Below are 13,809 nucleotides of genomic sequence, written 5' to 3'. Positions count from 1 at the left end.
GCGCGGCCTTACAATGCTGCAGTGCAGCTTCATAATACATGTTGCTACCTTTAACCACATTCCACGCACAAGCTTTTTACACGTATGCCAGTGCTCAATCATCTCTCTAATCTGACGCCGGAGCGGTGGAGACGTAACCACTGCTGACGGACTCCGGTCGCAGCTCTGGGCTTTCTGTTTGAGACTCAGCGTGGGATGACAAGCCTGCAGAGCTCTAATGTCAAGGCTGCTGCTGCTCATGACCCAAGCTCAGCCTTCTGTTTGATGGAAACTAAAGCCCTGATTACATCAAGCTAAAGATGGAAACTGCTGAAGGTGTCACTTGATGTTGCTTTGGAGCTTTAGTTAATGCAGTGACCTTTTAGCATCTCTAGCAGAAACTGTGACGAGTTCAACTCAACCAAGCTCTAATTAACTTCTAGTAAACAACTGGGGAAGATGGTAACTATTATATTTATAGCAATATCATGCCCTATGATAAACACTGCTTCTTATAAACAAGTTATTCTACAAAAAGGCACAATCTTGGCAAAAGGTGTTATCCCTTTAAGTTCTTTTAACCCTAATTTACATTAGATATCATGTGATGATTGATACGTGTTCAAAGTAAACGCTTTGTGGGGCTTCAATTTACACCCAACTTTCCTATGTCAGTTTTTCACACAGCCTGGCTGCAAAAAGCAAAGCTTAGTCATGCCTACTCACGTCACAAAAATTTCTAGAACGAACCGACCTCTTGATAATTGTTGTAAGAACCAAAACAAATCAAAGTAGCTGTGGCTGAAGTGAAAAGAAACACTTGGCTTTAAAACTATCTTTCTAACAAACATCTGAACAGAGGGGGAGTGCGTTTGTTCTCAGCTCCCATGAGTCAATACTATGTAGAAGCTTATTTCATTGCAATTACAAGAATAAGTATTTTGGAGATGTCTCTCCCAATGTTCGACATCAAGAGACAAAAGTATTTCCCAATTGTTCACGGGTAATTAGGGGAACTTACATGACAAACCTGGCTTTTGAACTATCAGAACTCAATGTCTTTGGTTTCTTTTCCCCTAAAACAGAAATCAGTTTCCTGTGCTACAGGCCCTTTGAATTACCTGCGAGCCTTCTTTATGTTTACCATGAATAATAACTGGACAACACAGGAATAGTTAAAATAAAAAATCTTCATTAAACAAACTTAAGGTGAGGAAGGAGCAGGAAGTTCAGCAGGACAAAACTAAAGTCCAGAAAGGCAGGAAACTTGATATTGAGACTGATGCTGAGCAGAGGACGTGACAGTAATTAATGGAGGCTATTTGTAATAGTAGAAGTGATTAAGTGTGTGGATGTGGGTGAGAGAATAGACACAGGTGGCAGACAAGACACAGGTTACTGAGGACATCCAGGAACCAAGAGTTGCTCATACTCAGACAGAGATGCAGAAACTTGAGCCAACAGGGGTTTAATGATGCTAACAAACACAAATAAAACTAGAATATATTTAGAAAAAGTGCATAAAAATCCTCCAGACTTGAACAAAGCTTTGACCAAGTTGTTTTTGTTCTCAAGGGATAGAAATATACTGCGAGATAAGTCCTCATCCAGCATAGTGAGTTAAAGATCATTTTTGTATCCTCACTTATCCACTTATTTTCAGTTCAGTTGCATCACTTTATCCTGTCTGCTGCTCTTCAAGCCTTATTGATTTTCTTTTTTTATTTCTGCTGTTATATCGCTCAGCCTTTTTTCTACCTTTTGAAAACAACAAAAATAGTGAACAGTATACAATATGTTCATTTTACTCTATACAGCGTAAAAAAACAAAAAGACACAGAATGAAAATGTAAGGGCAAAATCAGCAGTTGCTCATACTCATTTGAAAGTTTTTAAACTTTTATCAACCTAACTGATAAACATTTGTACTCACCTAACCTAATGTGAGTAAGTTTGCTGCTTACTCACATTAGTTAGATTTATGGGGGAAAAAATCAGTTTTCAAGTACTTATTGCACAGAATATACATTTTTGAGGTTCAGCTATTATAAACTAATGTAGTATAAGAAGTCAAAAATTACTAGTGATCAGTCAGCCTGTCTCCTTTCTGCAGTCAGTTGCTTTTCAAATGTGCTCGTCTGAAAAAGGTCTTTTTTTTTAAGTATTTCAATAAAATTCTTTTAAAACCACAGAAGTGACAGAAAATGTTTTGTAGCTTTGAAAATAACCTGACCTTGGCACATGATCTCCACCAGATGCATCCAAATTCAGGATCTCTTGTATGTTACCATGATTAAAACCATTTTGAAAGATTTCTAAACATCCAACAAATCATTTAATCATGGTTACATAATTTAAACGATTTTAGTATGGCAATTCAACAGAACCAAAGTAATTTGCCTTACAACTCACAGCATTTCCTGTGTAGGATTTTCAGTTCTGTATCACAATCCCTGTGCAGGTAGTGTAAATGGATTAAGTGCTTTCAACAAAATCAAAGTTCTTACACGTCTTCCTCAGTATGTTATTACCAGGATCCGATTCTGCTCATCTGAAATCAGGGGACAGCAGCGGTTCTCCAGAGTCCTGCTAATGACCTCATTATTTGACTCAGGTGTGTTGAAGCAGAGACACATCTAAAAGTTGAAGGACACTGACCCTCGAGTTCTGGATTTGAAACATCCCTACTGTAGCTCTCCAAACATAATTGTGTCCACTCAACCAGAGTGTAGCAGCTAAAACTTTAGATTTAGTTAGCTTAGAAAACTAAAGTCGGTCCCCTTGTGCTGTACTGTGGCTGTTAATGTTTATTTGTGTTCAAGGGCGCCACCAGAAATCTTGGGCCCCTTGACAAAAAATTAGATTGGGCCCCCCTGCGCAGCTGTTGTTATAATATTTTGAGTCTATTTGACCCATAAAAAGCATCACAATTTTAAAGGCTTGCCACTTGCTTTCTTTGGTTCAATACTGATACTAGCACAATACTGATACTGCTCATGAATTTTACATCCAGCAGCCCACATACAGTATGAAAGTAGGTTGCTTACATTTTTTCTATTATTATTTTTTTCAAAATACACATAAAGCAATCCAGACTATGTAGTCGAATTTTATTCAGGCTGCAGTATATAACTTTAATAAAAATAATATGTTTTCTCCATCTGTGAAAAGATCAATCTCTTCCCCCTCCTCCTTAAACCACTATTACTGGTTAAAGTAATGCAACATTCTGGCCAAAACAACCAATCAGAACTAGTAGGAGGATCTTACTTCTGTCAATCAACCTCATTCACTTGCTGCTAAATGTGCTAATGGTGGAGAAAGAACTTATTGTTACAGGAAAACTGTTTAACTACCGTCATTGGTAGCTATGATAACTAGACTGAGCATTTACAACAGGCTATGCTAGCTACAGCACAGCACAGAGCGAGGGGGAAGAAGGATGAGCAGCCACATGAGATTGTGATTGACAGCGCTAAAACCCACCTCCTGCCTCTGATTGGTTGTTTCTAGCACTGGGAGAAGACAAAGGAAATAGATTTTTCACAGATTATCTCTCATGCCGTACTGTCACAACATAAAGACAGTTTTAACAATTATTTAAAAAAAAAATTACATTAAAGTGGCATACTGCAGCTTTAATTTCACTTAGGAGATGGCAGGTCAGGAGGGACTTGGGTTAGAGCTGCTGCTGACTGACTCACCTGATGTTAAGTAGTAAAAGGCACAAGGGACAGGTTAAATATATCAATATGTTGGTATTTTTTTCTTAATTCATTAAATGCTAGTGAAAAGAAGGCAAACAGCAGTCTGTAGCTAAGCTAACTATGCTAAATAGTTGATAATCTCACACAGTCTACTCACCTCTCGGAGAAAAACTAGGTTACAAATTAGTTGACACTCTTACCTTTTTCTCTCATTATTTTTTTTTCTTTTGAAAACCTGATTTTATAATTTTTCTTAGCAGCATAGTAACAGTCATTCTTGCCAAACAGGCACTGACAGCTGCTGAACACCGCCCCCGTCAAGCACTCCAAGCAGGAATCATTGCAGATCCAGAGGGGTTCAGGGCAAATATGGTCGTCTGCTTTTTGGTCTGGGAGGGGTAACATAAAATTTTTACTGCTAAAAACAATCTTCGAAAACGCAATATGATTAATTTTGTAATTGACAGGGCCCCAGTTATTTTTTTTTTACTTCTATGAACAAAAAATAAATAAATAAATCTTTTGGTCTGGGGCCCGTAGAATTGTCATAATGTTTCCCCCCTATACAGCACCCCTGTTGGTGTTTTTAGCTACTAAGGAGAGGTGCGATTGAATGTGAGAAGATAATAAATCACTCAATAGACCTCTGAAATATTTGTCCTCCTTACTTCTGAGATGATGGTTGACCCTCTGGCAACTGATAACAGCAGAAAACAAAAAGTTGTGAGGACAGTGGCCGATGTGATATCTCTCCTTGAGAAGCACCACTGTGACATGCTCCATCCAGCTGTCTTGCATACTGCAGGACTGCAGGAATTTCTTGGGGAACTTTCTAAGAATACATTATTAGCGCCGCATCAGTGCAGCAAGAATCCAGGGAAGAAGACCTGGACCTGAATAATGCGTTTTGAGAGTGTGAGACGACAATAAAAAAGGCTGAGATGATGCTGCTCATGAATTCTGCATGAGCGCTTTCTTATGTTAGCAACAACAACCTAAAATGTGCTTTCGCATTAAAAACAAACTCTGTACAATCTCTCCATAATTCCAACCAATAACTAAGTGTGTATGTACGGGTGTGCGTGTGTGTATGTGTGTGTGCGCTTACAGCATGCCACTGCACACCCCATGGTCAGTGTGTTGGCAGAAAAAGGGGGTTATCAGTGGCTGCAGGCTGCTCCTGCTCCAACGTTCTCATGAATTTGTTAATTGCCTATCAATCAGTCCATCCTCCAGGTTCCTCTCTCTGGATGGTCTTTGCTTAACTGATTCAGTTCCAAGCAGACAGAGTCAATTTACATCTTTAGAGGGATGTAAATTGAGGTGTAATTATATTATGTTTTGCTTAGATGTTAGCAGAACGTGAGCAGAGATCAAATTCCTTCCTGATCCATAGTGAGAGAGTTTAAACCAATGTGCAGTCAGTTTCTGAATATTTTAAAATGGCATGCTGAAATACAGCCAGACAGGGAGTAGTGCTTGTTACTATAATACGCCAAGAGTGCCTTGCTAAGTTTTCACCCCCCTAAAATATTTCACATTTTTGCACACAACCACAAACTTAAATGTGTTTTATTGTGTTTTTATGTCCAAACATATTGTGAGGAGAAAATGTTTTCTACAGCTATTTGTATTTATGCCCCTCTACTCACATAACCTGATATAAAATTGAGTGCAGCCACCTGCCTCTAGAAGTTGCCCAATAAGTAGATTGAATCCACATGTTTCAGTTTAATCTCAGCATGAACCCAGCAAGCCTTAGACATGGCCGTCCACTGAAAATGTCAGGACAGGCAAGGAGAACATTAGTCAGAGAAGCAGAGAAGAGGACCGTGGTAACTTTGGCGTTGCTCCAGAGATCTGCAGCTCAGCTGGGAGAATCTGCAGACTGTTGTTAGTCATGCAATATGCTAATCTGGGTTTTACAGGAACATGGTCAGAAGAGGCCATGGGACATATAATTTAAACCTATTGCCCTCATTAGACATAAGGGAGCAACAGCAGGCGAAAGAAAGAAGGTGTCCTGGTCAGATGAGAATAAAAATGTAACTTTTCCGATATGACCGTGAGATGGAAGTTCACCATTCAACACAGCTATGACCCTAAACAAACCGCTGGATCTGACTTTAAACCTGATGTTCACACGTTATCCATCCAATCATACTTGGCTTGAGCAATTTTCCAAAGAAGAATGGGCAACATTTTTAGTCTCTAGATGTGCAGTTAAAGGCACATTTCACTGCGCCTCAAACTGCAGTGAGTAGTGGTTTTACAAAGTATGGACAAATGCACACCTTCAAATATATGTTGTGTTTTTGTAAACTAAAAACTATGCATTATGTTCCTTCCACTTTAGCACTTATAGCTGCATTTATGTTAGTTTGTAGAAGCTCTCCTGGTCAGTGCACAGAGGAAATATCCTTTCAACTTAGTGCTTCACTGTATGAGAAGTTTTCTCAGCACCAGGTAACATTTGGGCAACTATCAGACATGATGCTTGGACTTTGTTTGTACTGTCCCCTGGGGGTCAACAACAACTCTTTGCAGAAATCAATTCGCAGTTATGTAAACTAAAAAAAAGTGGTTTAATAAATAATCATTACATTGAGATAAAACCATCGGTTTTCTGGCAAGAAATGTTTTTACTGTAGCCTAAAGCAGACCAAATGCAGATTAACCTGGCCAATTAAGAAACACTGCAAGTCAAATTTAAAATGCAACAAAGCTTGGTTGAACACATAATAACACTTCCAGAAAGCCTGGAAATCCTTACATTAATATTTATTTTAACAAACCTTCTATTACACTGCACTAATCCTCCTTTTGTACCCCACTTTGAAAGTGTTATGTCAGCATCTAGGAGCACTTCCCACAGTTCTTTAGTGAATTTCAGTTTCTTCACATTATCTCGCTGTGATAAATTTGATGAATCCAGAGCTCCATGGAGGCCTCACCATCTGCTCCTGGACTTCCTGTGATTTTGTTCTTACTCAGCCCATGTGTTTGAGCATGCTGTCGCACCAGAAAATGAGTTTTAGATGATTCTGGCACCTCAGTGTTGCTACTGTGGGAAGATTAGGAGTTTAAAAAGGTCTTAAAATTTTCTGTTGAATTCTATGTTTTTTTATTTTTACAATCTGCATGTGTTTGGGGAGGATTTAGATGAGGTAAGAGAGATGAAAAGATAGTTTTAATGTATTTGCTTTGTCGTAACTGTACCCATACCATAATGACATCGCATAGGCGATTATTGTTCACTGCAAATGCAATATCTAGAATGTGTAGCCCATTGTATAGAGTAATGAATTTAACAAATTAAAATTTCCATAAATCTTAGAGATTTTTGTTCATCTTCTACAGTAGAAAAATACAACATTTAGGATCTTGAATTATCTTGGATAAATTGTGAAAATTTTACATTTTAAAGGTTGTTAAGGAGCATTTTGGCAAAGTTTCTTGTTAAACTCATTCGAGTTTTGGCTCATTCGTACTGAATTAATTTTCCTCTACAGTTAGAATATAGTTGGATTGTGGAAGATAAGGAACATCTTCTATGTGAAGGCGATCTTCTACCTTCAAAACTCTTCATACTTGCCAATAAGTTTCTTTATTTTTCCTGGCACGTTCAGTAAGAAGGACTCATGCACAAGGGAGCCAAAACACTCTGAAATGATCACTGCCAGTCAATCACACCACATCTGTGAAGACTGTGGTTGGCTTTTATTTTTCTCAATGCATCGTTTTGTGAATTATAACAGGACTTTTCTCCTTCTTTTGCTTACGGATTCTTACAGATTATGTTGTTGTGGTTTAGGGATTGCTCTCTAGTGAGATGGTTTTGATCGGAGTCAGGTTTAGTTGGAAGGTACTTGCAGTGTGATACATGTGTAATGAGGCTGCAGCATTAAAATTTATGGCCACACTGATAATACACGGCTCTATATTATGAAACGGATGGATTGAAATGTATAAAGATATTTTATTGATTGATGTTATTTTTTTTGCAGTTTCTCTTTCAGTTTCTTTTGTCTTGGTTGATTTACAGAAGTGTTTTCTTGTAATTTTTAAGAATATTGTTTTTTACTTTGAATCCTTTCTGCACGTAGATTTTACCAACCATCCCCAACTACCCAATAATGGTGCCAATTTCTCCTGTTACTGTTACTAGCTATGTTAGAACAAATCAGAATATTTGGATTAATGGTTGCATTCAGCCGTGTTACTGAATAGTGAGAGGAAAGTAGCTGCAGGGACTTCTGAGCAGCAATGAGAGGAGATTTTCTGGGCAAACGAGGTCTTATGTAAATGAAGCTGCTGAGTGTATCGTTCAAAGCATCATCCTGCAGCTGTGGTCTGGTTCCTCAAAAAAACATGTGCAACTCAGTCGACAGTTACATCCTCTCGTTGTCATTCACACAAGCAGTGAGAATAAGAAACGGATTGCTGAGTCATGATGAAGCGCCGCTGAATGTGTGGCTCATTACTTGATGAGTGCCTCTGAGTGAATGTTTCCATTAAGTGAAATGTTTCGATGACATATTCTCAGTGTCGATGCTGTGATTACTCCTGTTATATAATATGTTGCAGGATTATTCATATGCCTGAAACATTTTCACATTTTGTCATGTTTACAACCTTAAACTTCAGTGCAACTTTTTGAGATTTTATGTGATGGGTCAAAAAAAAAGAAGTGCGTCTATACAACATAGAAGAATACTTAATGTGGTTAGTCTTTGTACTCATCCTTTTTGCCGATTGTAAACTGGTTGAACAGTTTAAACTAGAGCTGGGTTATGAAACAATTTCCCAGGTTTCGAACATCTCCCAGAGCATTAATTAACCTGAATATGAAATGAGGATGGCATGATTGCAGACGTACCAGACCATCCACCTAAACTGACAAACCAAATAATTCACATTACCTCAAGAGATGCGAATGCTTTAGTACAGCACTATATTTTAACCAGTGTTGGCATAGTTACTTTGAAAAAGTAACTTTAATCGGACTACTGATTAATTCTTTGAAAAAGTAACTTAGTTATATTACTGACTACTTGATTTGGAAAGTAACTAAGTTACACTAAAAGTAACTTTTTAGTTACTTTCAGCAGCTGCTAACAACAACACTCTGCCTCCTGTGAAAATCACATTGAGCTTTGCCAATACTTAATTGTCAGCTATTTTATAATGGTAACATCAACAATGTGTCTCCACTGATAAGGTTGAACTGAAGAGGAGATTGTAGAAAAGACAGTACAAAAAAATAAAAAACCTGAGTAATTTGTGTGGTCCACTGTTGTCTGGAAAACTCTAAGAAGGATTGTAAAGCCGCCGCCCCCCCCCTCACCCCCCCAGCCCCCCACCTTCAGATTCTGTGTTACGGCCCTGCGTTTGGTGTCATAGCGCACAGAGCTCCTCCTGCAGCTCCACAGCTCAGATGGCTGCACAGATTTGTGACACTTATCTTAATATTAATAATTAGAATAGCGTTAAATTGCCATTATAATCATTGCCAACTACGGACACGTTCATTCGTGGCAGTTTTCACGTTTATTGCGCTGTTCATATTAGTCTCGATGTTTGCAGTTTTCTGGAGCGCAACACGAAGCTCGACGTCATACAGAGGTAATACATTAACTTGACATTAACAAAAAAACAGCGGGACGGATCATCCGGGAAATGATGGACAAGGAGAGACTGAGTAAAACTACCTTAATGACGGACAAATTCTGGGATTTATTATGAGTCTCTGCTTATTTCCAAACCCAAATGAGCAACTTCACGTTCAAAAACGAGCCAAAAAAGGCGCAACCAGCAACTCGTTAAATCTGCAAGCTACTTTTAAAAAAAAGGAAGCCCAAAGCCGTTTATAATAATCGGACTTGGCGACAGAAACTCAAAATAGTTCCAGTTTTTCCACCAACAAAATGCGCATCTCCCTCCATTGTTTACATTTCTGTCGCATAGAGACGTCGGTCACTCGACAAGACGAGTAGAGGAAATACGATTAAAAAACAAAAGAAGATAGTAACGCAGTAACGCAAAGTGATTTTGATAAGTAACTGTAGTCTGACTACTCGATTTGAAATAGCAACGCGTTATATTACTCGTTACTGAAAAAAGTGGTCCGACGTCAGTAACGCGTTACAAATTAACGCGTTACTGACATCACTGATTTTAACAGTAAGAATTTCAACAGAAAGGAAACAGAGCATAAAAAAATGTGCTTTAAAGATAAAGCAAAACAAAAAAAACCCCAAAAAGACAAACAATGAGCAAAAACGACTTATTGTTACTGCAGGATTGACACTACAAACCTGCAGTGATTCTGTCAAAATGTCTAATTAGACGTCTAAAAGAGAGCATGTGGTGCAGGAACAGTACCATTCATCATAATGCTGATATTTGGACAATAAATGTATTATGCCTTCAATGAGAATTTTCTACGTCAGAGTAAGTCATTCCAGTCAAATAAAGTTATAGAAATTTGAGCTGCAGAACCCCAACTCACTCACTGCACTTCAACATTACTTTTCAGTTAGACGCCACTCTCTCAGGGACAAAACAAAAAACATGTTCAAATATTCAGGAACAAATTAAGTGACAAAACCAGCAGCAGAAAACGCTTTAGCCTTGGTGGCAAAGAAATTACATCTTTATCCTGAGAAACTCTGCACTCACCACACACAGCAGACAAATAATCATCCATCTCGGCATGTCGCCTTCCGTAGACACAATCAAACACTATTTAGCATCATATTCTTTGCCCTGTAGCTTCATCTCCCCTGCCAGCATCATGTCTGGCCAGGCCACAACATGTGGCAGCCTGCAGGCATCAGGTTGACCTTTTCTGCAGTGAGCAGCACCAACCAGACCTCTGAGACTACCACAAACCGCCTGGGGTGCTCAGAGATGTTGTTAGAGCCCAACATTATACTCTCACAAAATAAACATGCTGAACAGAAAGTCTCTTTGGAGGCGACCTAATTGCCCTTTTCCAGTAGCACCTGTTCGATACGGCTTGACTCGATGCTACGCAGTTATAAGGGTTTTCCACTAGCAAAGGCTACGTGGTACCAGATGCTTTGTTAGAACCTATTTTGATGGGGTTCCTACTGTGCTGAGGTGGGTTGAAGATACAACAATGGAAGATCGTCTGTCCCTGATTGGGTAGGAGGAAGAGTCACTGTTTGTTTCCAACTATTTCCTGTACGTCTTCAGTGTTTCATCACTCTTTAATTACGCCAGACAAAAAGCCACAGACTGACCAGACTGCTTAACGTAGCTCCCACGTCCCCACTGTTGTGATGCATTTTTTTCACATATAAATCTGATAAAGGATTGAGTTTAACAACTCACTATTTTGAGTTTGGCTCAAATAATATCAGAACACATTTGGCAAAACTTATTTAATATAGTTTGTTTTTTTTATTTCAATCCTGAATAAAACAAAATCTCCACTGCTTTTTTCACATTAAGCACAAGACAAACTAATATGGTCCTTGCTTTCATAGTTTAAAGACTTACAGTAGTCTATGTTAAACTTACAAATCTGAGGATTCATGGAATCATCATAAACTTCTGTGAACACAAATGGCAGCTTGATAATAAGAGCATTGGTTTCTGCATATTTTGCAGCAGCTGTTTGGATTCCCTTAATGATAATTACTGACAACAAGATTTTACACAGGGATGAGGGAGTATTTAGAGAAAAAGGTTTTCCATTATTGAAACAAACAGTTATCAGTTGCATGGCAGCCACAAAAATTAGGCCATTAAGTGTAGGTCCAGTGAGTTTAATAAACGTTTCATGGCCACAATGGACTGAACATAGTGGCGATCCATAGAACTCCGACTTAAAACAATCTTTTCTCTTTCACTGCTCATAAAATCACTAGGTAAGTGTTCAAGTTCCTGCATCAGTGATGCCAGCTGCATTTTATTTTTTCATCTCAGTTTCAGCATCATACCAGAGAAATATCTCTGTAAAAGAACAAAAAAATTTGGTTATTTTGTTTTCTGTAGCCACATTTCCCTCAGCTGTTGTTTTTGAAATCTCTTCCTGGTAACAGAAATAGAAATGCTACTCAGGGGACTATCTGTGTGTGTGTTCGTTGTCTTCTTCCCACAGTAATGCTAAATATTGACGCTGAGCTGGGGAAAATTTTCAACAGAAACTGTAACGAGGCAAATGCGTCACTGATGTTAACTTCAACCTGCAGAGCTTCCAATGCTCTCACACAGACTTAGACCAAACAAACTGAATTTCAACAGATAAGAAGTCAATCACCTTGAATTTGTGTTATTGCATAGTTGATATTAAAGTGACTGATCAGCTAGTAACAAGACATGGATGCAGGGTGTATAAAAACATATTCGGAGCAGACTCACCTAGTCCCAAGCACGACACTCTGAGCCCAGACTTCCCAAGGTTCCTGTGTGGGAAAAAAAAATTGAATCAAGTTTTGCGTATCTATAAAAGTCAAATTGGTCTATTCTTGAAGACCAATTCTTGAAGACATTTGTTATGACATCCAGTAATTGTTTTATTTCAATCAGTCAAACAGTCAATCAGTTTTATCTGTAAAGCACCCTTCATGCTGGAGGCAGCTAGCTGGAAACGCATATTAAAGGATATTTCTGAACTGGGTTTGAACCGTCACAGTCTGCAGATGCAAATACCAAAGTTGTGAAGTAAACTGAAACTGATGGGATACTCCCTTTTCCTCCCCTCTTTGTAAGAAGACTGGTAGATATTAAAAGCAATGCACCTTCCTCTTTTCTTCACTTCCCTGAACTAGCCAGGGGAGTCATTGCTCATATTCTTTGCTTAATTTATTAATAAAATAATAATCAAATTGCATCTTGATTCGCTCTTGATTGACTCGGTGTTTCACCTTAGGTAAGATTTATCAATTCCTTAACACATTTCAAATCACAAAAGTGACGCAATAGAGGCTGATACGTAACGGAACAACCAGAAGGCTTCTTGTTTTCACGGGAGACAGGATATGGCATTCATTCTGACCATCATGACAACCATGAAACATCTATTTGGGTTTTAATTCGTTTTGACAAGAAGTTCACTGTCACTTTCTCGACCCTGTAAACTGAGACTGAGACACAGTCATTTTCAGGCATGTACCATCTCAAGCTGAGACAAGATAAGAAACTGGTCAGTAACAACACAGTGCCATCTCTAAATTGTTCTTTGTATCGTACTGGTGCATTCATTTGTAATATTACAGCTATAAATGAGAGCATAATATGTGTTTTTTAAGCTTTCCAAGCTAAGAGAAATATACTGTAGCAGTTTGAGTGCTTTTTTTTTTTAATATAAATTAGAGTGACATTTTGTGTTATTTTGGAACATATTTACTCTTGAAAATGGTAAGTGCATTTAGTTTTCCTCTTTTGTTGCCAGCTCAGTCCTTTGGGAAATGTTCATGGTACAGCACCACTCTCTGATGAGTTTTTTCCACCGGACTTTGTCCTTCTCATCTGTTCCTGCACTCCGCAGCTATCCAAGTCATCTGCAATCAAGCCTCCGGAACATTCATTGTCCCATCACATCAGCTTGCTCTAAACCCTGTCCACCGGGCAGATAGCATGCAAACACAAACATTCGGGCAGGAATCCCTGTGAGAGGAGTGCTTCAACTTCCATTAATGGAGGACAGAGTAACACAATACTAAAAAACATGGCATCCGTCTGAACCCAACTTTAAATCTCATCAGTTACACCACCCAACACTCCTCTTGATTTTATCAAAGCATTCTTCCAACCATCCATTCATTTTTATAACTGCTCTGTCCTTCAGGATTAGGGATGGAGGCTGCAGCTGAACAATAATAGCACTATAATCCAGATAATAAAACTATGCATTGCAAATATAAATATATATATTCGTTGAGGTAGGGTAATGATTAATATGCTAGATATAAATGCGTCGACATTCACTTGAAAATCTTTGGGTCATGGCCTAAAAATCTGCGAAAAACCAGCCTAAATCCCACAAAAAGTCCTATCAGTCAAACAATGTGCTGTACATGTTGCTTTGTTAGGACTGAGCCTCACTCCTCATGTAGAAAGCATTTCTAATGATAGAACACATGCACACCTG

The 13,809-nt window shown here is 38.6% G+C and overlaps 1 protein-coding gene across 2 annotated transcripts in view; it reads right to left on the bottom strand.

The window, feature by feature from the left end:
- Positions 1–13,809, bottom strand: part of kcnab1a (potassium voltage-gated channel subfamily A regulatory beta subunit 1a) — an 86,772-nt gene that overhangs the window by 23,024 nt on the left and 49,939 nt on the right. For both annotated transcript variants that reach the window (XM_044120742.1, XM_044120743.1), the window contains exon 2: positions 12,078–12,121. In XM_044120742.1, the coding sequence (XP_043976677.1) occupies positions 12,078–12,121 (44 nt within the window). The remainder of the gene's footprint in view (positions 1–12,077; positions 12,122–13,809) is intronic.

The sequence above is a fragment of the Gambusia affinis genome, linkage group LG06, assembly GCF_019740435.1.
Source record: "Gambusia affinis linkage group LG06, SWU_Gaff_1.0, whole genome shotgun sequence".
Classification (NCBI taxonomy): Eukaryota; Metazoa; Chordata; class Actinopteri; order Cyprinodontiformes; family Poeciliidae; genus Gambusia; species Gambusia affinis.
This window is presented reverse-complemented; position numbering and strand designations above follow the sequence as displayed.